The sequence below is a fragment of the Salvelinus alpinus genome, chromosome 1 (assembly GCF_045679555.1).
Source record: "Salvelinus alpinus chromosome 1, SLU_Salpinus.1, whole genome shotgun sequence".
Lineage (NCBI taxonomy): Eukaryota > Metazoa > Chordata > Actinopteri > Salmoniformes > Salmonidae > Salvelinus > Salvelinus alpinus.
Window position 1 is genome coordinate 97,076,496 of NC_092086.1, and position 23,311 is coordinate 97,099,806.

The 23,311-nt window shown below is 42.1% G+C and overlaps 1 protein-coding gene across 1 annotated transcript in view; it reads right to left on the reverse strand.

Annotated features, from left to right (window-relative positions):
* Window positions 1–3,342: 3,342 nt before the first annotated feature.
* LOC139535875 (protocadherin-1-like) overlaps window positions 3,343–23,311 on the reverse strand; it is a 125,052-nt gene continuing 105,083 nt past the window's right edge. Inside the window, exon 5 of the mRNA XM_071335760.1 lies at window positions 3,343–3,852. Within this exon, the coding sequence (XP_071191861.1) occupies window positions 3,482–3,852 (371 nt within the window). The 3' untranslated portion in view covers window positions 3,343–3,481. The remainder of the gene's footprint in view (window positions 3,853–23,311) is intronic.

The window sequence follows — 23,311 nt, forward strand, 5'->3', positions numbered from 1 at the left end:
GGGGATGTGTAGATCTATGTACAGTACACTTTCAAGAGAGATTTGTCATAGCTCACTTTGATTTTCTATGTAAGGAGGCTTAAGGCTCTATTCAATCCATAGCGCTGAAGACCCACTTTATAGCACGATTGACAATTAAAGGCAATGTTCCAGAGACTGCATTCACGGTAAACGCTGCATATGTCGGCATTACCTTTACATTATAACGGGGATCTTCCGCGATACTTCGGCGATATGGATTGAATCCTGCCGTTAGTCTTAGAGAAAACTCCTTTGCCTATTCTCCAGTATCTCATCATGTCCATCAGTCCACAGCCACAATCACCTTACAAGATCACTACAGAGAGGCAGAGGATACTCAGGTGAACGGGACATTATATAAAACATAAAAAATACAAACTACACGTGATTGGACATACTGTGGAGTGTATCAAGGGTTTTCATGCTATTAATGCTTTGATCCAGGACGGGACAACCATCCTGCTTTCTAGAGAGCAGTCAACACAAATAATAAATTAAGCATGAGTTCAAAAGACAGGTAAAACCATGTGATTCAGGATATGCAAACATACTAATTGATATAGGCTGGAGAGAAAAAGGTATAACACAGTTATTCTGGCTGAAAAAAGAAAGTGTATGCAAAGACTGGTGTTGGTAAGCACTCAAACCCAGTGGTTTGATTTGAATAAGGGCTTCAGTCAAAATCAGTGATTCAGACATGCCAGAGAGAAGCAACACCAAGTTATTCAGCCAGACCAAGTGATTAGTAAAGAGATAAACCTGTTCATTTATGCCAGATTCAGGCTGGAGTCAGACGAATCAGCGAATCTGAAAGGAGTCAGACAGAGCATAGGAGACAAAGCCAGTGTTGAGGCTGTATGACGTTGGCTTTATCACTCATCGCAATCTTTCACACATATTAATAATTCCAGGTCAGTGAACTCACCCGCTGCTCTAGCTCAGTGAAGCTGCTTTGAGAGGGGGTTGGGTGGGGGGGCTGCGACGGGGACCAAAAGGCTTCATCATCGTGTATTATGACTCTTGCTGGATTTTATTTCAGTGGCTAAATGGCTTTGAAAACAGCATAATGTGCTGTTTTCCCCTCAAGGCTAGGATAATCACCTGCCTTATTTATTCATGGCCATGTCCAGTAATTTCCATATGTTTTGAGTTGAATTATTCTACATGTGCTGCCAACGGCGGTGCGATGAGGTAAGTCCAGATAAAAATACCGCTTTTTAAATTATTGTAGTTTTGCAGATGGATTTGGAATATGTGGTTGTTGTGTTGTCTTCAGGCTGTGTGCTCACATATGCCCTGGCTATGGACTCATTACACAAAGTAATTATGGGAGCCCAGCATCCATTCCCTTCCAGGCCCTTCCACCCCTTGCTCAGACCAGACCCACTGTCTCTCTCTCCATAGAAATACACTGTGGTCAAAACAGGGGCTAAGATACAAATCGAATCGAATCAGTGTACAAATCAAAAGCTATGAGTAATGCTACTGTGCTGTGAGGCGGGCTGGTGGCGTTATCATCATCCAATTACATACTACTGTTCCTGTGTCCTCCAGATGTCTGCTTTTAAATGACTTTGAAAATAAGTATTTGTCAAAGACAGCTGCTGTAGCCTACAGGAATGTCCTCTATCTAATTGTCAATTGAAAAATGAGGAACAACAGCTAACAGCTTAACAACGTAACATAACCTGGACTCTATGAATGTCAACTGGACTGAAAATATATGACTCCTGCAACCAATATTTAACTTTATTTGAAATGGCAATATTTCATCATTGTTTATAACATGCACCAATGGATGCAACAGGTAAATTATTTTTAAACAAAATGGTGACCTGAGTGACCACTTTTCTTCTTCGCCAAAACAAAAGGTCTCCCGAGTGGCGCAGCGGTCTAAGGCACTGCATGTCAGTGCAAGAGGCATCACGACAGTCCCTGGTTCAAATCCAGGCTGTATCATATCTGGCCATGATTGGGAGTCCCATAGGGCGGTGCACAATTGGCCCAGCGTCACCTGGGTAGGCCATCACCGTAAATAAGAATTTGTTCTTAACTGACTTGCCTAGTTAAATAAAGGTAAAATAAAAATTTGTCCAAGATGATTACTGTAGCCTTCCTTTAAAGACGTGAGACCAACAGAAGGAAACCTCTCAGGTGTCAGCCTGTGAATGTAAAAAGCTTCGTTTCTGTGAGACAGGGGAATTCAGTCACAGCACTCTCAGTCACCTTAGTGGCTCTCAGGACTGAAAAGTGCTGCCCTGAAACTCGTGTGAATAACTCCTTATGCATTCATCAGAACTATTGAAATTCACGCGGATCGTGAGGAGAAAACCTAACGAGGCTAGAGACACAGGGTTGAATGTAATGGTGATCTCTATGTGGAGAGCAACTGATTAGCTCAGTGTTATTCAGGCATAGGGAGGCAATGAAGAGAGCTTTTCACACAGAACAGAGAGTATATATATTCTCATCTACAGTGTAGGTGGGGAACCAGAGGCTCTACTCTGAGAGGGGCAAACACTATCAGAATGTGTGCTAGAGGTTTGGGAAAGATCAGTGTGACCAGGAGTGATGGGCTCTAAGTGTACTGTTTCCAGGAAAAGAGACGGGGCACAGTGCTGAGGCTCAGAGAAACACACATTCACATTAAATGCTGCCACACAGCTCTTCTCACTGGCTTAATAGCTATCCAGGGATCATGAGGTAAAATGCTATGGTTCTATCATGATTGGGCGTCACAGATGTGTGTGTGTGTGTGTGTGTGTGAGAGATTGTGAGTAGTTGATTAATTCATTCAAGTGCCTTTCCACACTCTCCGTCCAAGTTTTTGGAAAACATTTCAATCAAGTGTTAAACAGCAGCAGCAAAGAAAAGCTCAAATGCAAAAATTCTGAGGCTATTGTTATCAGCTTGAGCCAGACAGAAATATATACAAGATACAGTGTACACCATTCACATGTATTTACAGCACTGTACATTAAGAAAGACCATTCCATTTGATTGTTAATCAAAATGTTAAGTCTACCCTTAGGGCTTCATTGCCTGTCAGATGAATGTTTTCTGGTTATGGCACTAATCTCACATTGGATGTTCCAGAGAACATATCACAACAGGTTAGGGCTTAGCTAAGAAAATCACTAGTGTTTTAGGGATTGATTGCATGTTGATTTAGTGTGATATTACCACAAGTGTTTTCAAAGAAACTGCATCGATAAATAAATCCATTAACTAATTAATACATTAATAAACCAATAAATATGTAAATAAATCAAATGAAAAACTCCTATTGCACATACCAATGATTCCACAAATCACATCCCATATTTCCTACAGAATGGGTATTTATTTCAATAAATGGACATTTCAGATCCTAAGAGCATGTTTCTTTTTCTAAAGTGGGTGTGTCTCTGTGGCTCCTCCTCTATCTGTGCACCAATCAGATGTGGGAGGTGAGGCTTTCTCACAGGTAGATCTCTTGTTTGGGGGTGTGGCTAGGAGGGGAGGTGGGCAGGAACTCAGAGGCCACGCTCAGGGGCACCTCCTCCTTGGGGCAGTCCTGCCTAGGGGCATGGCCGCTGTTGGAATAGGCACTACGGGAGGGCGGAAGGCTGGCTCGGTGCTCCTCGCCACCCAGCCTGGTGCTCCCGTTGGCCAGGCGACCCAGGCTCCCTCTCTCCTGGTAAGGCACGAAGGTGGAGAGTTTGGGGGGATTCCTGGTCTTGCGCACTGGGCAGGGCTGCCCAGGCATCCAGCAGGCGTCTGAGTGACCCAGCTCACTGCACTCCTGAGTACAGTTACCAGTCATGGCCACATCAGGAATGGAACGCATATCTACAGGGAGAGGAGAGATAAACACCCATGTTCAGAGAGGTTCAAATGTTAACAGAAAAAGACAACAGAGGGAGTTTAACTGCAGATATAGCCCCTCACTGTTGACTGAGAATAAACAACAAGGTTACAGTGACTTCTAATCAGGAGTAGAAAACATGAGGAGTAGAAAACAGAAAGTTATTCTCATAACCCCGTGTTTGCTAATTAACTTGCAGTTGTTACTATGCACAGTACAACTGTTGCTATGTAGCTGTTGCTATGTACTGTGACATGGATGCCACAGCATGTGCAGTCCGGTGGTTGATATTAGAGGAGCAGAGATGTAGTTAGTGTGTTCTATGAAGTCCTTCACTGCATTGAGCAATGATTACAACTGTGTGTCTAGTGGTGATTGATACAGATGTAGAATCTTCAATTGATCACTATTTTGTTGCTGAGAATTTTCCTGCACCGCATAAAACACACAATAGCCTACTTTTGGCCAGCTAATAGCCTAACCACCGATCAAGCAACATTATGGACTAAACGTTAACATCCTGTTGCTGCAGGATTATTTTGCCGTTACAAAACAGGTCAAATTAAGATCCTATTTTTGTATGTCTTGTGTGCCTGTTTCCATGTTCTGTGCTGCCCCGTGGCTGTATTGTGCTGTATGTAGGTTGCCATCTAGTATGTACTGGGTAAAAATGGTGCCCCCAATGTGTTTCCAAGGATAAAATAGAAGTTTAACACACAATCACGAGTAATGATCAGACAACGCACAATACTACATGTGGCTCCAGAGAGATCCCTGCAGGGCCCCAGGGTAAACCCATTGTGGTATGGCTGTTATTGACTGGCAGGTCTGAAATGAGTCCATGTCCCTGATTCTGATCCATTTTTCATTCTACAGTTCCTAATTAATTAAATAGGTCCACGACCTACTGACCTCCTTCCAAACAGCATTGATTTAAATCAATAGCTGGATATAGCTGTACTGTATACCTACACCATTTTTGGGCAGTCACAGAAAATACAAGGTATGGTGACTGGGTCAAAGGGAACAACCCCTCAGTCAATTTGTACTGTAACTTGAAAGTACCTAGCTATGAACCCCCAAAACACAAATAACATTATTTTGTCAGTTCAGATTCATGTGCAATTCACATAGAAACAAGCAGAGCTAGCATAGCAACACTTAGATGTGTTTGCCTTGAATCTGCAGATGGAAGTGTGTATGCCTGCAGAAAAGCCCCAGGGGGACCAGTTCACCACCAGTCTCTCTATGTCTACACCCACAGCTAGCCCTAATGCAGGCATTAGGCAGGACTTCTGGGCTGTTCCACCTGTACAACACAGGGAACAGGAGCGTCCCAGTTCCCTTTAACACAAAGCCACAGTATTAACCCTTTTACCTACCGTGCACATCAACTCAGCCCAGCTCACACTGCTGAAATAAACAGACCCCAAACACACAGTGGACATGGAAGATACATCAAAGGAGTTGCACAGTAGATTAAAGGAGCAGCCAAAGACAGGCAAGGGAAAAAGGGGATTTTTGGAAGCTTGTTTTCTCCTGGAGTGGAGCCTGAAGTAAATTGAGGTCTATGTCTGGAACAAACCCTTTAGAGTTTACAGTCTGGATAGTGCAGCTCCAATAGGCCGGGAGTAGGAGGGGAGCGGGCAGCCCAGAGAGAGCGGATGGGCGAGCCACAGCACTGGCAGGGCACTGGGTTTAACAGGGAGGTGATTGGATTTAGAGAGCAGGTGATTTGGTTTTGAAGAGAGGTGACTCAATGCTATTTTTCTCCCTGCACATCAAATCCTGGACTCTCCGGATGTGGAGACAGCACAGTATCAGCCAATGCAGCTCTCACTCTCGCTCATTCACTTAGTCTCTTTAATTTTTAAATTTCATATATTCCTTTTATTACATCAGACACACTTAGCCTTGAACAACAGGAAACCCTGCTGAGCCACATTCACTATCACATCCACCTCTCGTTCTTTGATTTCCAGTGAACTTCATCATTGATTCCAAATGCACTTCCTTCACACTGGTGTAACATGCACTCTACCATGCAGGACCATGGAGGAGAGAAGAGGGAGGGGGCTGCGTGCAGAGCTTAACCCCCTCAGCTGATAGACACATGGGAGGGGTGGGTTTGCATGCTGCTTCCATCAGGGTGCCAGTGGGAGGTGTTGGGTGTCTGAGGCAGGCTTTCTCTCGTCGACTGATCCCCTGCCCATGGGCATGGGGGGAAGCTGCTCTTCCAGAGATTTCACACTGCTCCTCACTGTCTGATTGCAAATGCTCCCTCTCCCCACCGGCTGCTTTCCAGTGTGTGCCACAACGCTTGTGATCGATAGGGAATAGTCATTAGAGACCCACAATTCAGAGAGAGGTGGAAGAAAACAAAATAAAGACATTATGGCTTGGGAATGACTGTGTGGTCTTCCAATTGCATATGTACAGTACCAGTCAAAAGTTTCTAAAAACCTACTCATTCAAGGGTTTTTATCTATTTATTATTTTCTATGATTGTAGAATAATAGTGAAGACATTCAAACTATAAAATAACACCTATGGAATCGTGTAACCAAAAAAAGTGTTTAACAAATCTAAATATATTTTATATTTGAGATAATTCAAAGTAGCCACCCTTTGCCTTAATGACAGCTTTGGACACTCTTGGCATTCTCTCAACCAGTTTCACCTAAAATTATTTTATAACAGTCTTGAAGGAGGTCCCACATATGCTGAGCACTTGTTGGCTGCTTTTCCTTCACTCTGCAATTCAACAATCTCAATTGGTTTGAGGTTGGGGGATTGTGGAGGCCAGGTCATCTGATACAGCACTCCATCACTCTCCTTCTTGGTAAAATAGCCATTACACAGCCTGGAGGTGTGTTGGGTCATTGTCCTGTAGAAAAACAAATGATAGTCCCACTAAGCACAAACCAGACGGGATGGTGTATCGCTGCAGAATGCTGTGGTAGCCATACTGGTTGTGTGCCTTGAATTCAAAATAAATCACAGACAGTGTCACCAGCAAAGCACCCCCACACCTCCTCCTCCGTGCTTCCCGGCGGGAACCACACATGCAGAGAACATCCGTTCACCTGCTCTGTGTCTGACAAAGACATGGCAGTTGGAACCAAAAATCTCAAATTTGAACTCAGACCAAACAACAGATTTCCATCGGTCTAATATCCATTGCTTGTTCAAAGCAAGTCTCTTCCTCTTATTGGTGACCTTTAGCAGTAGTTTCTTTGAAGCAATTCAACCATGAAGGCCTGATTCACCCAGTCTCCTCTGAACAGCTGATGTTGAGATGTTTCTGTTACTTGAACTCTGTGAAATATTTATTTGGGCTGCAATCTGAGGTGCAGTTAGGTGAGAATGGTAACTCTAATGACCTCTGCAGCAGAGGTAACTCTGAGTCTTCCTTTCCTGTGACGATCATCATGAGAACCAGTTTCATCATAGCACTTTATGGTTTTTGCGACTGCAAATTAAGAAACTTAAAAATTTCTTGAAATGTTCCGCATTGACTGACCTTCATGTCTTAAAACTTCTTATGGCTGCAGGGGCAGTATTGAGTAGCTTGGATGAAAGGTGCACAGAGGTGCCCAGAGTAAACAGCCTACTCCTCAGTCATAGTTGCTAATATATGCATATTATTATTAGTATTGGATAGAAAACACTCTGAAGTTCCTAAAACTGTTTGAATTATGTATGTGAGTATAACAGAACTCATATGGCAGGCAAAAACCTGAAAAGAAATCCAAACAGGAAGTGGAAATTCTGAGGCTGGTCGATTTTCAACCAAGATCCCATTGAAATCACAGCGAGATATGGATGAGTTTGCACTTCCTACGGCTTCCACTAGATGTCAACAGTCTGTAGAACCTTGTCTGATGCCTCTACTGTGAAGGGGGGCCGAATGAGAGGAAATTTGTCAGGTCTGCCATGACCTGACCCATTCTTTGACCATGCCCGTTCACATGAGAGGGAGCTCTGTTCCATCGCTCATCTGAAGTCAATGTTATTCTCCGGTTGAAACGTTATTCAAGATTTATGTTAAAAACATTCTAAAGATTGATTCAATACATCGTTTGACATGTTTCTACAGACTGTTATGGAACTTTTGGACATTGTCAGGTTTTAGTGAACGCGCTTCCCTGACGTTGGATTTGTTTATCAAACACGCTACAAAAATAGCTATTTGGACATAAATGATGGACATTATCGAAAAAAGATTAACATTTCTTGTGGAGTGGGAGTCCTGGGAGTGCATTCCGACGAAGATCAGCAAAGGTAAGTGAAGATTTATAATGCTTTTTATGAGTTTTGTTGACTGCACAATTTGGCGGGTATCTGTATGGCTTGCTTTTGTGGCTGAACGCTGTTTTCAGATGATTGAATATTGTGTTTTGCCGTAAAGCTTTTTGAATTCTGAGACAGCGGTTGCATTAAGAACAAGTGTATCTTTAATTCTATGTAAAACATGTATCTTTCATCAAAGTTTATGATGAGTATTTCTGTTATTTGACGTGGCTCTCTACAATTTCTCTGGATATTTTGGAGGCATTTCTGAACATGGCGCCAATGTAAACGGAGGTTTTTGGATATAAATATGAACTTATTCGAACAAGACATATATGTATTGTGTAACATGAAGTCCTATGAGTGTCATCTGATGAAGATTATCAAAGGTTAGTGATTAATTTTATCTCTATTTGTGCTTTTTGTGACTCCTCTCTTTGGCTGGAAAAATGGCTGAATTTTTCTGTGAGTTGGTGGTGACCTAACAATCGTTTGTGGTGCTTTCGCTGAAAAGCCTATTTGAAATCGGACACTTTGGTGGGATTAACAACAAGATTACCTTTAAAATGGTATAAGATACATGTATATTTGAGGAATTTTAATTATGAGATTTCTGTTGTTTGAATTTGGCGCCCTGCACTTTCACTGGCTGTTGTCATATCGATCCCGTTAACGGGATTGGAGCCATAAGAAGTGTAACGATGGACTGTCATTTGTCTTAGCTTATTTGACCTGTTCTTGCCATAATATGGACTTGGTCTTTTACCAAATAGGGCTGTCTTCTGTATAGCGCCAGTGGCAGCCAGTGTCGTTGATGATGAGGCAGGAAAAAAAAATTGTTCATGAGTATGGCCTTATTTCTATTACAGCATGTTGAATAACTGTCATTCATATTCCGTTCACCCAGTTCAATGTAACATTGATAGGTTTAGCCTACTACATGAAACTCACATTTTCCCTATACCCATCATGAGGTTGCTACAACCTAGCCTATGAACGAAAGTTTACAACGTAGATGCACACAGGTCGAGATACATTTTTTTAGATGACAGACAGTGGCACTGCACATTCAATTGCATCTAGCATATCTAGTGTGTAATCATTAGCCCAACAGTTGCAAACAAGAGTTTTTATTGGACAAATTAATGTATTTTTATCCCTGTTTTGTTTGATTCCGTTTAAGAAATCTTTTTCAACAGAATCGGCAGAATGAATACACCCCTGATTACACATAAACACAGTTCACTTTCATACGTAGCAGCCACGTTGTATTCATTCTAGCCTCTATGCTCTCCTCCTATCACCTTTTCCCTTTGTTTGTGGACTTCAATGAACAACACATCAGCTGTATATGACCAGGCAATTATTTTTTACAAACCATGTCATAACTGCTACACACAGCCTACATTGTTGTCCCCATATTAGCTAAAGTAATGTCCTAGTCAACATAGCTAATAGAACTAATGCGTTAGTAAACCCGCTTCAATCATGCAGTAATGCTACAGTGTATAGTCAGTTAGCAGTTAAATAGGCGGGCCCAGTGGCAATAAATTAATATAAACAAAAGCATACCATGACTTGATAGAGTTCCAGTGTTGTGTTAGCTAGATGGCTATGACTATCGAACATAGCATCCCTCTGTTTGAGCCTGGTGTTTGAGTAACTAAACTAGCCAGCTGCATTTGCTAGCTAAGTAACTGAAACAAAATGGCACTCTCACTTCTCTATTTCTTAAGAAATGAATTTGTTGAAAACTGTTGTCTTTCTCTCTCTTTGAGTCAACTACTCACCACATGTTATGCACTGCCGTGCTAGCTAGCTTAAGATTATGCTTTCAGTAATAGATTCATTTTATGATCCTTTCATTGGGTGGACAACATTTCAGTTCATTCTGCAAGAGCTCTGATAGGTTGATGTCCTAGTCTAGGGAAAGGGGGTTGAACCAAGAGCTTCCTGGGTTTTGTATTGTCCTGCACCATGGTGCTACCCTACAGAATGCTGTTGAGGCTACTGTAGACATTTTTGCAAAACAGTGTGTTTTAATCAATTATTTGGTGACGTGAATATACACTGCTCAAAAAAATAAAGGGAACACTAAAATAACACATCCTAGATCTGAATGAATGAAATATAATTATTAAATACTTTTTTCTTTACATAGTTGAATGTGCTGACAACAAAATCACACAAAAATTATCAATGGAAATCAAATTTATCAACCCATGGAGGTCTGGATTTGGAGTCACACTCAAAATTAAAGTGGAAAACCACACTACAGGCAGATCCAACTTTGATGTAATGTCCTTAAAACAAGTCAAAATGAGGCTCAGTAGTGTGTGTGGCCTCCATGTGCCTGTATGACCTCCCCACAATGCCTGGGCATGCTCCTGATGAGGTGGCGGATGGTCTCCTGAGGGATCTTCTCCCAGACCTTGACTAAAGCATCCGCCAACTCCTGGACAGTCTGTGGTGCAACGTGGCTTTGGTGGATGGAGCGAGACATGATGTCCCAGATGTGCTCAATTGGATTCAGGTCTGGGGAACGGGCAGTCCATAGCATCAATGCCTTCCTCTTGCAGGAACTGCTGACACACTCCAGCCACATGAGGTCTAGCATTGTCTTGCATTAGGAGGAACCCAGGGCCAACCGCACCAGCATATGGTCTCACAAGGGGTCTGAGGATCTCATCTCGGTACCTAATGGCAGTCAGGCTACCTCTAGCGAGCACATGGAGGGCTGTGCGGCCCCCCAAAGAAATGCCACCCCACACCATGACTGACCCACCGCCAAACCGGTCATGCTAGAGGATGTTGCAGGCAGCAACTCTGTCACGTCTGTCACATGTGCTCAGTGTGAACCTGCTTTCATCTGTGAAGAGCACAGGGCGCCAGTGGCGAATTTGCCAATCTTGGTGTTCTCTGGCAAATGCCAAACGTCCTGCACGGTGTTGGGCTGTAAGCACAACCCCCACCTGTGGACGTCGGGCCCTCATACCACCCTCATGGAGTCTGTTTCTGACCGTTTGAGCAGACACATGCACATTTGTGGCCTGCTGGAGGTCATTTTGCAGGGCTCTGGCAGTGCTCCTCCTTGCACAAAGGCGGAGGTAGCGGTCCTGCTGCTGGGTTGTTGCCCTCCTACGGCCTCCTCCACGTCTCCTGGTGTACTGGCCTGTCTCCTGGTAGCACCTCCATGCTCTGGACACTACGCTGACAGACACAGCAAACCTTCTTGCCACAGCTCGCATTGATGTGCCATCCTGGATGAGCTGCACTACCTGAGCCACTTGTGTGGGTTGTAGACTCCATCTCATGCTACCACTAGAGTGAAGCACCGCCAGCATTCAAAAGTGACCAAAACATCAGCCAGGAAGCATAGGAACTGAGAAGTGGTCTTTGGTCACCACCTGCAGAACCACTCCTTTATTGGGGGTGTCTCGCTAATTGCCTATAATTTCCACCTGTTGTCTATTCCATTTGCACAACAGCATGTGAAATTTATTGTCAATCAGTGTTGCTTCCTAAGTGGACAGTTTTATTTCACAGAAGTGTGATTGACTTGGAATTACATTGTGTTGTTTAAGTGTTCCCATTACTTTTTTGAGCAGTATAACTTTTTCAATGTTTTACAAACTTTATTTTTGTGAAATTCACTGAGAAGGATGGTCCTCCTCTTCCTCTGAGGAGGAGGACCTTCTGTATACCACCCCTACCTTGTCACAACACAACTGATTAACACAACACATTAACAAAGAAAGAAATTCCACAAATTAACTTTTAACAAGGCACACCTGATAATTGAAATGCATTCTAGGTGATTACCTCATGAAGCTGGTTGAGAGAATGCAAAGCTATCATCAAGGCAAAGGGTGGCTACTTTGAAGAATCTCAAATATAAAATATATTTTGATTTGTTTAGCGCATTTTTGGTTACTACATGAATCCATATGTGTTATTTCATAGTTTTGATGTCTTCACTAATATTATACAATGTAGAAAATAGTAAAAAGAAAGAAAGAAAAACCCTTGAATGAGTAGGTGTACCGAAACTTTTGACTTGTACTGTATATACAATTGTGGTTAATGCAAAATGTTTAATTTGTGAATGAAACATGTATTCAAGCCAACCCACAGACAGTGGAAACAAGCCCCCGTTTATGCAGATATTTTTACTCTAGGTATTCTAAATATAGAGATGGAGTGTCATATCAAAATAGTCTGTAAATAGATAGTGATTTGTTCATGCGTAGTGGGAAAAATAACATTCCTGGGTCTTGTGTTTGTTTGTTTTTCAGTGACATTGTGTGTGTTTACTAAAGCATTCACAACAGTTCCCTTTGTTAGGCAGAGATAACTGACATTTTGTAACCCTCAAAATGAGGGAGAGAGGAAAAATAGATACCTGACACTTTTTCTCCCTCAAAAAGATGGAGAGATGAAAAAAGAGGGGAATCAAATTTGTGGCTAAACACATATGTACAGGTAACTGCCAAAATAAAGGAATCACCTAAGTAAATAAGGGATACAAAGTATATTGAAAGCAGATGCTTCCACACAGGTGTGGCTCCTGAGTTAATTAATTAATCAATTAATTAATATCCCATCATGCTTAGATTCATGTATAAAAATGTCCAGCTAACCATTATTTTGGCTACCATGGCTAGAGTAAGAGATCTCAATGACTTTGAAAGAGGGGTCTCAGAGGAGCATAAAGGGGGCTTGTGGTGGCCCAACGCCCTATTAAGAAACCTTATGTTGGTGTTTCCTTTATTTTGGTAGTTATATGTACATAACAACACACAAATAACCACAAATGCACAAGAAATATACACATTTTTCACTAATCAAATTCATACAAGAAATTCCTTGTTTTCAATAAATATAATTCTGATGTGCTTGGGTGGATTTAGGACAGCATATAAATTCTGCATACGCTCTCATTAAATATCAGTCCAAATTGCCATGGGAATTTTGGGGATGCTCTTTGAGATCCTGAGACACTGAGTGAGAGGAGAGGCAAAGCAACATATCCTCCCAGTGATCATTCCTGCCCGTCCTCCAGTCTTTAGCTGCTCTGTACAGCCTTTCTTCAGGCTAAGGAAGCAAAACTCAGCATGTAATTTTTCACACAAAAAATGAGAAGTGAGTAATTTTCAAGAGAATATCTGATTAATTGTTGAACCTGTATCTGGTCTACTTTCTCACCCATAACAATCTTCTAGAAGTGAGAAATGCAGCAGCAACTCTGAGATTTAGCCTCAGTAGAGCTCCTCTGAAGTCCAGTCATCCCCTGCCAATCCGCCCCTCCCACCCTCCCTTGTTGTTCCCACCTGTGGACTAATCCCTTTCATTCAGCTTCCTGTGTTTCTGACCGACTTTAAGCTATGAGGAAGAGAGGTCAGCGCAGAAGTCCTTTGGAGAAAGCCTCGGAATCCTGGGACAGAAATAATCATAAAGTACAAAAACCACTGCACATCTAAGTGTGCCTCAGATGTGGCAGAACTGAGAGACACAATGGCTCAGGTGTTTCTGTGAGGCCAAATGTTTTGTTAAAATGACCTTTAAAGCCATAACAGAGCTCCCACCTGCCCTTCACTGGTGGTTTTGTGGGATCAGCTGTCTACTGCTACAAGAAATCACGCACTATACACTGAGTGTACAAAACATTAAGAACACCTTCCTCATATTGAGTTGCAAAAAGTATGTTTTTATGACGTTCATAGCATTTTCGGGGAGTGGGGGAGTGTTTAACATAATATTCCTTTGATGTTCATGCAATATACATTGTACCTTGTATTGGTGGTCCTCAGAACATTTCAAGAATGTTTAGAAAAAGTTATATTTAAGTTGTATGTTGTCCTTATGTTAGGTCCTGATCTGGCTATGCCAAATGGCTGTGGGCTACACTAGTTCATTTAGCAGACAATATTTGCTTAGAATTACATGGCATTATTTTATAGTATGAAGAATACAATTGAACAAAACTAAATAAAATAGGTAGGATATTTTCTCCAAACGATTTGAGGGAGTGCGCACATGCGGCTATTCTGTGTTGAGCTGTTAACAAAGAAATAGGTATTCCTATATGCTTAATTTAGAGTTATTAATGTAACTTTAGTTGTTCTACAAACGTTGGACTATATGTTTAGATTTTTAATACATTGACTGCATGATGCAACTCTAATGATGGTTTGAAAAAGGTGGCTTGAAAGGCATGAGCTCTGCTTTGTTTTTTTTGCTCAGGCTGTACACACTTCATCAGTCACTCATTCACAATTTGACAAGCACATGATAATGCCTCAAATTTCACGGCGGCGGCCCATTTGTGTGGCCATAATGCACCCTAAAAAATCCATGCCTTTGTGCCCTTCTCCCTAAGTGCTGTGCACTCCGAAGCACCTCTCACTCACATGGTTCTCCATCACGTGATCGGGTCTTTCTCTCAGGCTACAAGTGAAGACAGACACATCGGAGACGCAACTGCGTGCGTGCTTATCCAATTCCGAGGTGCATATTGAAGATATTGGAAGAACTGTCCACATTTACTTTTCGTCAACTAACAAGATGAGTAAGCCTAACGAACAGCAAAAGCACTAGCCTATGTCAATCTACTATCCCCCATAGTACAAAAGTTAACCTATTCTGTTCTGTGCGAGAAATAAATATTACAAACATAGTCTGGGACAGTTGTTGGATTCGATAGATCCCAAATTAATACAACCACTAGCATCAAAACCACTTTTTTACGCAATGTGGCTGACACAACAGATCAGAACGTTTAGCTTAAAATGTTGATAAAGGCTATTTCTTCACATTATAAGCGCAGCAGTGCACACTCGACAGTAGGCTATAAGTGCGAATGTTCAATTAGGGGAAAACACCATTATCAAAAGTCACCACAAATACAATTATGCACGCAATGCTTTTATTATAAAGCTGCATTTTTATGGTGAAAATAATCTTCCCCAAACTTGAAACTCATTCGCTGCTTATGTATGCCAGTTAGGCTCTACACCCCTTGTAAAGCGGATTAAGTTATTTGGCCACTTTAGTGATACAAACCTTATCAAAACATATAGGTCTGTGGGCTAGGCTATGAACAGAAAAAGTCACAAAAAAAAGCCATTGTATCTTGCATTAAGCTGGGCATCATTCACAAGTGATATTATTGTAACTCATCAGACTATTCTTGATTTAATATTGTCTTTACTTATATTAAATAATATACAGTATTTGTAAAAATTGTTTTGAATTGGAATGGACCGAAAAAATGTAAATAAATTGGCGGACGCTTTTCCCGTGATTCATGTTCATACCAGCCTGGTAGGTGATGGTGCTGTTGTAAAGATAAGCAATGTGCTTAATTTTAGGAAAGTTATAGTAGGCCTAGCCTACAGAAAGCTAAAGGGATCCTCCTCTATTTAATAGAGGCCGTCACTCTGTTTTCTCGCGCCAATAGAAATATTGGGCAACGTGAGCTCATGGGCTCTCATGAAGTGTTTGATTAGATTTTCGATAACATTTTCATTGTTGTCAGAATGATTAGGAGGATAATAGAGTGCTGAGTACCAGGCAGTTACCGAGTTTGGTAGCCTACTAATGACCATCAGCAGCATCAGAACTTGGAGAAGCCTAATTACCGTGACTAAACGGTCACATGGAATTTGACTGCCTTCATGAGTTGTGACCGCCGGTGTGGCAGTAATACGATCACCGCAACAGCCCTAGTTGTGGGTTTGATTCCCATGGGGGACCATTATGGGAAAAATGCATGCACTCAGTGCTGTAAGTCACTTTGGATAAGAAAATAATTATAAAATACAATGTTACAAGTACACATTACACGAGGAAGATGGAAACATTTTAAGAAATTGTTCTGTGTCCTAATTGACCATATTAGACTGCGAAAACCCTGTAAGGGCACAGCTATTATTTCATATTTTTTTACTAGGCAAGTAAGTTAACCCGGCCAAACCTGGACAAAGCTGGGCCAATTGTGCCCCGCCCTATGGGACTCCCAATCGCGGCCGGATGTTGTACAGCCTCGATTCGAACCAGGGAATGTAGTGACACCTCTTGCACTAAGATGCAGCACCTTAGACCGCTGCACTATCCCCTGGTGAGCAGAGGGTTAATGACCTGGTTGCAGATCCATGTTTCTTTTGAAAAAATATAGTGAAACTGAGACGCAGAAACACTCTACTAAAAGAGAATTTCATTATTTCATCCAGATTTATAAATCCAGTCAGAAATGCAGAATTTGGATTAACTGTAAAAAATATGACACCCAATATAATTCCTTCTTTGAGACGCTTGACATGGTCCCCGCACAACTAGAGAGTTTTTTGTGTTTTGGAAACATTTGCAGGGGTCATGAACCACAGTGAATTGTGAGACACCCTCCACTGGCTGTGAGAAAGTCTTAAAGGCCAGAGCGTCTCCATTCCTCTGTGACTCGCTGGAAATAAGGAAGTACATGTCAGTCCCACACAGTTCCAGTCCCTCAAGTGCCATCCATCATGGCATGGCAGTGCACTAGTTAGAGAGCGATTGAGCAGCTTTCAGTCCTCGTCGCACTGTGATGGAGAGATGACCCCTGGGCCCTCTCTCTGATCCCCGTTTGAGCAGCCCAACTGGGGCAGCATACGCTCTATGATCCCAGGGATGGGTGAGACTGGGCTGGGAAAGTCAGCGCCAATAAGACTCAGAGCTCCACAGAGCTCCATCCCCACCACTCTCTATTTCTGATCCTCTAATTACCCCCTCCCTGGTTCTGCACCCCTGTTGCTACGGTGGGACCCCAAGCCGAATAGGCCCTCTCCAGTGGCTGAGAGCAGAGTTAGGCTAATGGAGACATTATTCTCCCCTTTTCATTATAACCACATACTCTCAGGACCCAGCTCGCACACATCTCATCACTTCCAAAATTGCAGCTTCAGCTCGCCAATCCCTACTGATATGGTGTGAGCAGGCGCAAACCTATCCAAGCTTTCAATGGACAGAGAGAATGATCCCATTCCTCTTAAAATAATATATGCACACAGACTGTACAGTATATAGAGCTTAGAGATACTGGCATACTCGTCCACTTTACAAGCTTAGCCGTAAAGCCGGACATTTACAGTGAGTGTGTGGTATTAAGAGCAGTCATTTAATACTGTAGTTAGAGACTGTAGTTAGAAAGATTATTTAGGGGAGCTAATGTGTATTCATATTCGCGTGCTCTGACAAATAGCTACATCAATTCATAGTGATCATCTATGTTTTACAGCACTGGCATGGCTTTAAAGAAGCTTATTTTTTCACCCAAGAGTTAAATTCAAACAGAGTGGATTGGGATCAATAGAAACAGAAAGAATGTCAAGAAGTAGAACATGAGAATGTTAATAAGCCCTGTTTGAGTCAATCTTGTCCCTCATGACTTGTGTTCTTCTTGTAATACTGTGGATGAAAACCAAAACGTGTCTTTGATGAACACAACAGTGAAGAAATGGAAACACTGAGCAATCTTCCTGACATCCATTTCAAATGCGACATGGAATGCAGCCAAAATGAATTCAAGGTTCTGTCAAAATATTGCTATTATAAACCGTGTTATTATAGTCTTACAGCAAACTGGACTGGCCTCACTGAATTATGAAACTTTGGGGAAATCTTTTTAAGTGGAAGACAAAATAGTGTCAATTGCTGGCAATGGGTATAACTTGGGTACTAGAATAATAAGGCATCCTAATGTAGTTGTTACTGCAATCTGTGTCATGTGCTTTCATGCCAATCCACCATGAAGGACAATGAGCCATATGATTTCCTATATGATACGGTAGATCCTAATGGTCTCTCTTCTCTTCAGGGGGTATAGTTTTACAGCCATTTCAGTGAGTGGGTCGATGCATTGTCTGAGTGTGTGGGTTAGGGTCATGTTGCCAGTGACCACAGACAGATAGGAGTTATCCAGACCCATAGAGGGGCCTCTAGAGACATCTATAAATATGACACATCACAACGTTTTAATCATTTAGCAGATGCTCTTATCCAGAGCAATATGGTTAAGTGCCTTGCTCAAAGGATTTTTCAACTAGTTGGCTCAGAGATTCGAACTAGCAACCTTTCGGATACTGGCACAGTGCTCTTAAGCGCTAGGCTACCTGCTGCCCCTACGTGAGTCTTTTGTATTCAGATTTATTGTCCCATAAACTCACCAAAAAAGGATATGGTGAATCATTGTCAGCAGTGTCAAAGCGCTTGCCAAGTTAGAGAATGTAATTCTGCTACAGTAAGGCACTTTTCTACCACCGACCTGCTGGCTCTGCAGAAAAGATACAAAAAAAAACAGGGGCAACAAACAGCAGCAGCTGATTGGAGCTGAACAGAATGGCTGTGCTAGAATGTGCTCTGTATTAAGACCAGATTGCCCATGACAACATGCCTCGGGGGACCCTTTGCATGGGAGCCCATTGTTCAAACATTTTCACCCAGCCCCCCAAAAAGCTCTGAGTCACATGACCTGTCTCCTCTAGGGTGGTGGTAGTCCCAGGATATGCTGGCATAGGCCACGGTCCTAAGAGAGACTGGCAGAGGCCCCTACAATCAATTCTACTAACAGGCCGGGACTCTGACAAGGCCCAGTGCCATCTGCCTGAGCAAAACCATTCCCCCGGATCGCCACGTCACTCTGGCACCCAGGCAGCAGCCCAAACTGGCATCCGCAAGACAAACAAGCCCCCTCAGACTCACACTCTGTCTCTCAGTCTGTCTCATTCTCTTTCTCAATGTCCCCCTCTTCTCCCTCTTTTTCTCGCCTTCTGTCCATTTCCATATCACACTCACTGTTCTACTATACTCACACACAACACAAAGCAGTGCAGTACATACACAGGGAAACACACATACACACACAGACAGAAAAACATGAATACACCCACACTCACGCACGCAGAGACACATCATCCAGGAATGGCACCACAGTGTTACATTAAAGTGGCAGTACTGTCAAAAAAATTGATTTTCTTATTTGTTTTTAAGATATTAACACACTATGATGCCAAGAAATAACACTCTGTAATTGTGAAAATGACAATGCCCTTTCAGTGTAAGAGCCTTGGAGAAAAATAAATTGGCCAACAGCATGTCACAATCTGATCTGTTTATTCTGACCAATAACCAGTCATCTTTTATTTGCATATGGATCCTCCTACTTTGAATGGGTAAGCTGTAGAGCAGGGTTCCCCAACTGGCGGCCCGTTGGCTGAATTTGGCCTGAGGGTGGTTTTATTTGGCTCCAATCCAATCCGGCCCAAGGGTGGTTTGAGCAAAGAAAATAAGTCAATACACTTAAAAATTACTAAAGACAAATTGAAACTGTGTAGAAATGATAATGGGTCTACATTCATACAGTTTCTTGACTGTCCAGCTCGAGACCGAGACGAAGAGGTGAAGCGAGATGCTCCACTCCCGTAAAAATCTGTCCACGCGAGAATACAGCGATAAGCAAACCAAGTGGAGATTTTTTTGTTTGAAATATAACACATTTTCAGTGAGGCCTTCCGGACAGATTGTGGCCCCCGGCACAAAATTTGTTTGACACCCCTGGTCCAGATGATCATATCCGCCAATCAGGGCTCTATATGTAAATACCTAAACATTAATATCAACATGCCCACACAATCAGACTGAGCATTTCAACAGCAAAATGAAGCTGAAGAAAATAAAAGATACAAATATATTTGGAGTTATTTTCATGAAATAAACACACACACTGTGTTATTAGACATACTGTGGTGATTTTAAAATAACATTAAAAGACTGCATGGGGCGATTAATGAGTTACTGTACATCTAGGCTGTTGGGCAGAAGGGAGGTTCAGTGCTTTAAAACAACCACAGGTAAAAAATCTCTGACAGGAGTAAAAAAAAACAGAAATATTAGGCTACATACATCATCTGAGACATTTGCTGGAGAAAAATCACACAGCATTGCTAAAGATCCTCTTTATTATGCAAATTCCATTTTATCTCTCCCTCTCACTGGCCCATATGTGCAGTGAGTCCGCACAGAGGCAGACATAGCACAGTGAGGCCCCATGCTGGGCACCTAGCCACATGGAAATGCCTCCATCTGGGGTGCCCAGAGTTACTGTGTGTGTGTGTGTGTGTGTGTGTGTGTGTGTGTGTGTGTGTGTGTGTGTGTGTGTGTGTGTGTGTGTGTGTGTGTGTGTGTGTGTGTGTGTGTGTGTGTGTGTGTGTGTGTGTGTGTGTGTGTGTGTGTGTGTGTGTACACCAGGGGTCCTATCAGTGCCCATGCCACCACAGCCAGGAGGCTGAGCAATGATCCCAGTGGATGTCATCATCAACCCGGGGGAGAGGAGAACATGACTGGAATACTGGGAGAACTGTTGTCACTGACCCAGAGTATATGAGTGTACTAAGTATACTGCTGGTCACCACTGACACAGAGTATACTGTTGCAGTCGCTGACCCAGACTGTATCATATATGAGTGGGGGCAGTGGGCACACTCAGGCTGTTGGGCAGTGGGCACACTCAGTGACCCAGACAGAGAGGATGTAATTGGGACAGTGTAGTGTCAAAGACTTGAGGTCATTAGTAATGTGAGGCAATGGCTGCGCTGGGGCTCGTTACTGGTCTGGGTTACTGCTTCATTGGTTTAGAGATGATGGAAATTAGCAAATAAAAGCTGCGATGATCAAGTCTTCTAATAATCATGACATAAAAAGACTGGAGGCACTTCACAAATTGTATAAAACAAAATCACAACAACTCAATTAAGTGTTGAAGGAAGTGGAAATGGAATGCTGTCACTAGCTGAATGCCATTTCTTTACTTTCATCGCTGATTTTGTTTTGACAGGTCTAAGCTGTCTAATATGCCTAATGATTTTCTGAGAAAACTCACATTCAGACAATGGTAGATGAGTTATGATATTCTCTAAAGTCTGGCTTTGAAAACTGCTCAGGATTAGGAATAGTGTCAGAATATTCAGAAATCAAATTATGCACTTGCACACGCACACTCAACCAATCACTCCCACTGTTTTAGATGTGCTATAGCAGTGTTTCCCCTATATTCTGATGTTGGTCAGACAATCTGATGTTGTAATGTGTCACTCTGATCTTAAAGGTGCGTCTCCATAGAAAAACATTTAAAAATATATTTTGTTTTTGACGTGACGCACTTTTAAGATCAGAGTGACACATTACAACATCAGATCGTCAGGGAAAGCTCCAAGGTAGCTTGTAATCCTGGAAGTGTAGCCAACCCTATTAATAGATGTATAAATGTATGCCCCAGGAAGACCCCCCTCCCCAAGGGAAACACTGGCTATAGTGTGAAGAGGGTGATAATAAGGAATATGAATAAAGCAGTGTTCATAGGAGAAAGAAACTTAATGTAGGGCACTCCAACACAGACCGGAGTCAAGAATGGAAATACAGAGGCCTACTGCTAAGGCCAACTAGAGAAATCAATAGCTGCAGATTATGTAGCATAAATCAAATATCACAGATCTTATGAACTCTGTCTGAACCTGCTCTCTGAAGACAAGAGTCTTAGTGCCAGGAGAGTGGATGCTTCCATCTCTATCAGTGACCCAGAGCCTGAGTCAAGGACCGCACACTCCCACCCACACCACACTACACAGGCCTATTCCATTGGAGTAAGAGAACACATTCCATTACACAGTATCAAGCCCAATGCTTTCACATAACCAGCACTGATATAGTGACCAATTAAAAAGCTACAAAAAACTAGCGTACATAGTTCCTTAGGTCATTTAGATTAGACAAGACAGGGCAAACTAGGAGAAAAATGTTTCACATATGGAGAGCATGTTTTGTATTAGGATAGATATTATTTGTAAGAAAGCTTTATGATATTGAAAGGTGTTTTAGAGCTCTACCACAGTAGTTTGGGATGGACGTTGGAACTCAAAAAGATTTGTGATTTGTACGGTAGCAAAGTTAATTGAAGGTCTATTTTCAGCTTCTTTTCAGAAAGACTAACTTCATCCAACCTTCACAGTATCATAACAACATGAACAAAGGGGAACATGTTACGAAAGACCACAAAATTAGGAATTAGAATACTAAGAAACAATTTCAAAGTAATTTAATATGATCTCCATGTGAAAGACAATGGTGAATCATATCATTACTGAGTCATCCTAACTTCAAGCTGCTTATGCAGACTGAATATCAGTTCACCCAGCAAAAGTCAAAGTGGGACATAAACTACTACCCCCTATCCAAAAACAGATACAGAAAACCCATAGTTCATAGAGCATACATTTTTTGCTCAGAAAACTTGGGGGGCAAAATAAAACCAACCGCAGGCCGCCAGTTGGGGACCCTGATCTAGGGCTTTGATGGTAATGGAATTTTGGATGACGGTTATTGGTCAGCCAAATGACCACGGTCACCGTTTTAATCATTTGAATAGCAAAAAAATATAGAAATATATACAGTACCAGTCAAAAGTTTGGATACACATGCTCATTCCAGGGATTTTCTTTATTTAACTATTTTCTACATTGTAGAATAATAGTGAAGACATCAAAACGATGAAATATCACATATGGAATCATTTAGTAACTGAAAAAGTGTTAAACAAATCAAAATATATTTTAGATTCTTCAAAGTAGTCAACCTTTGCCTTAATGACAGCTTTGCACACTCTTGGCATTCTCTCAACCAGCTTCATGAGGTATTCACCTGGAATACATTTCAATTAACTTCACTAGGGTAGGGGGCAGCATTGGGAATTTTGGATGAAAAGCGTGCCCAAATTAAACTGCCTGCTACTCAGCCATAAAAGCTAGAATATGCATATATTGGAATTGGGTAGAAAACACTCTGACGTTTCTAAAACTGTTTGAATGATGTCTGTGAGTATAACAGAACTCATATGGCAGGCAAAAACATGACAAAAAATCCAACCAGAAAGTGTGAAAATCTGAGGTTTGTAGTTTTTCAACTCTTTGCCAATCGAATACACAGTGTCTATGGGGTCATATTGCACTTCCTAAGGCTTCCACTAGATGTCAGCAGTCTTTAGAACCTTGTTTGAGGCTTCTACTGTGAAGTGGGGGCGAATGAGAGGGGATTGAGTCAGAGGTCTGCCAGAGAGCCACGAGCTGG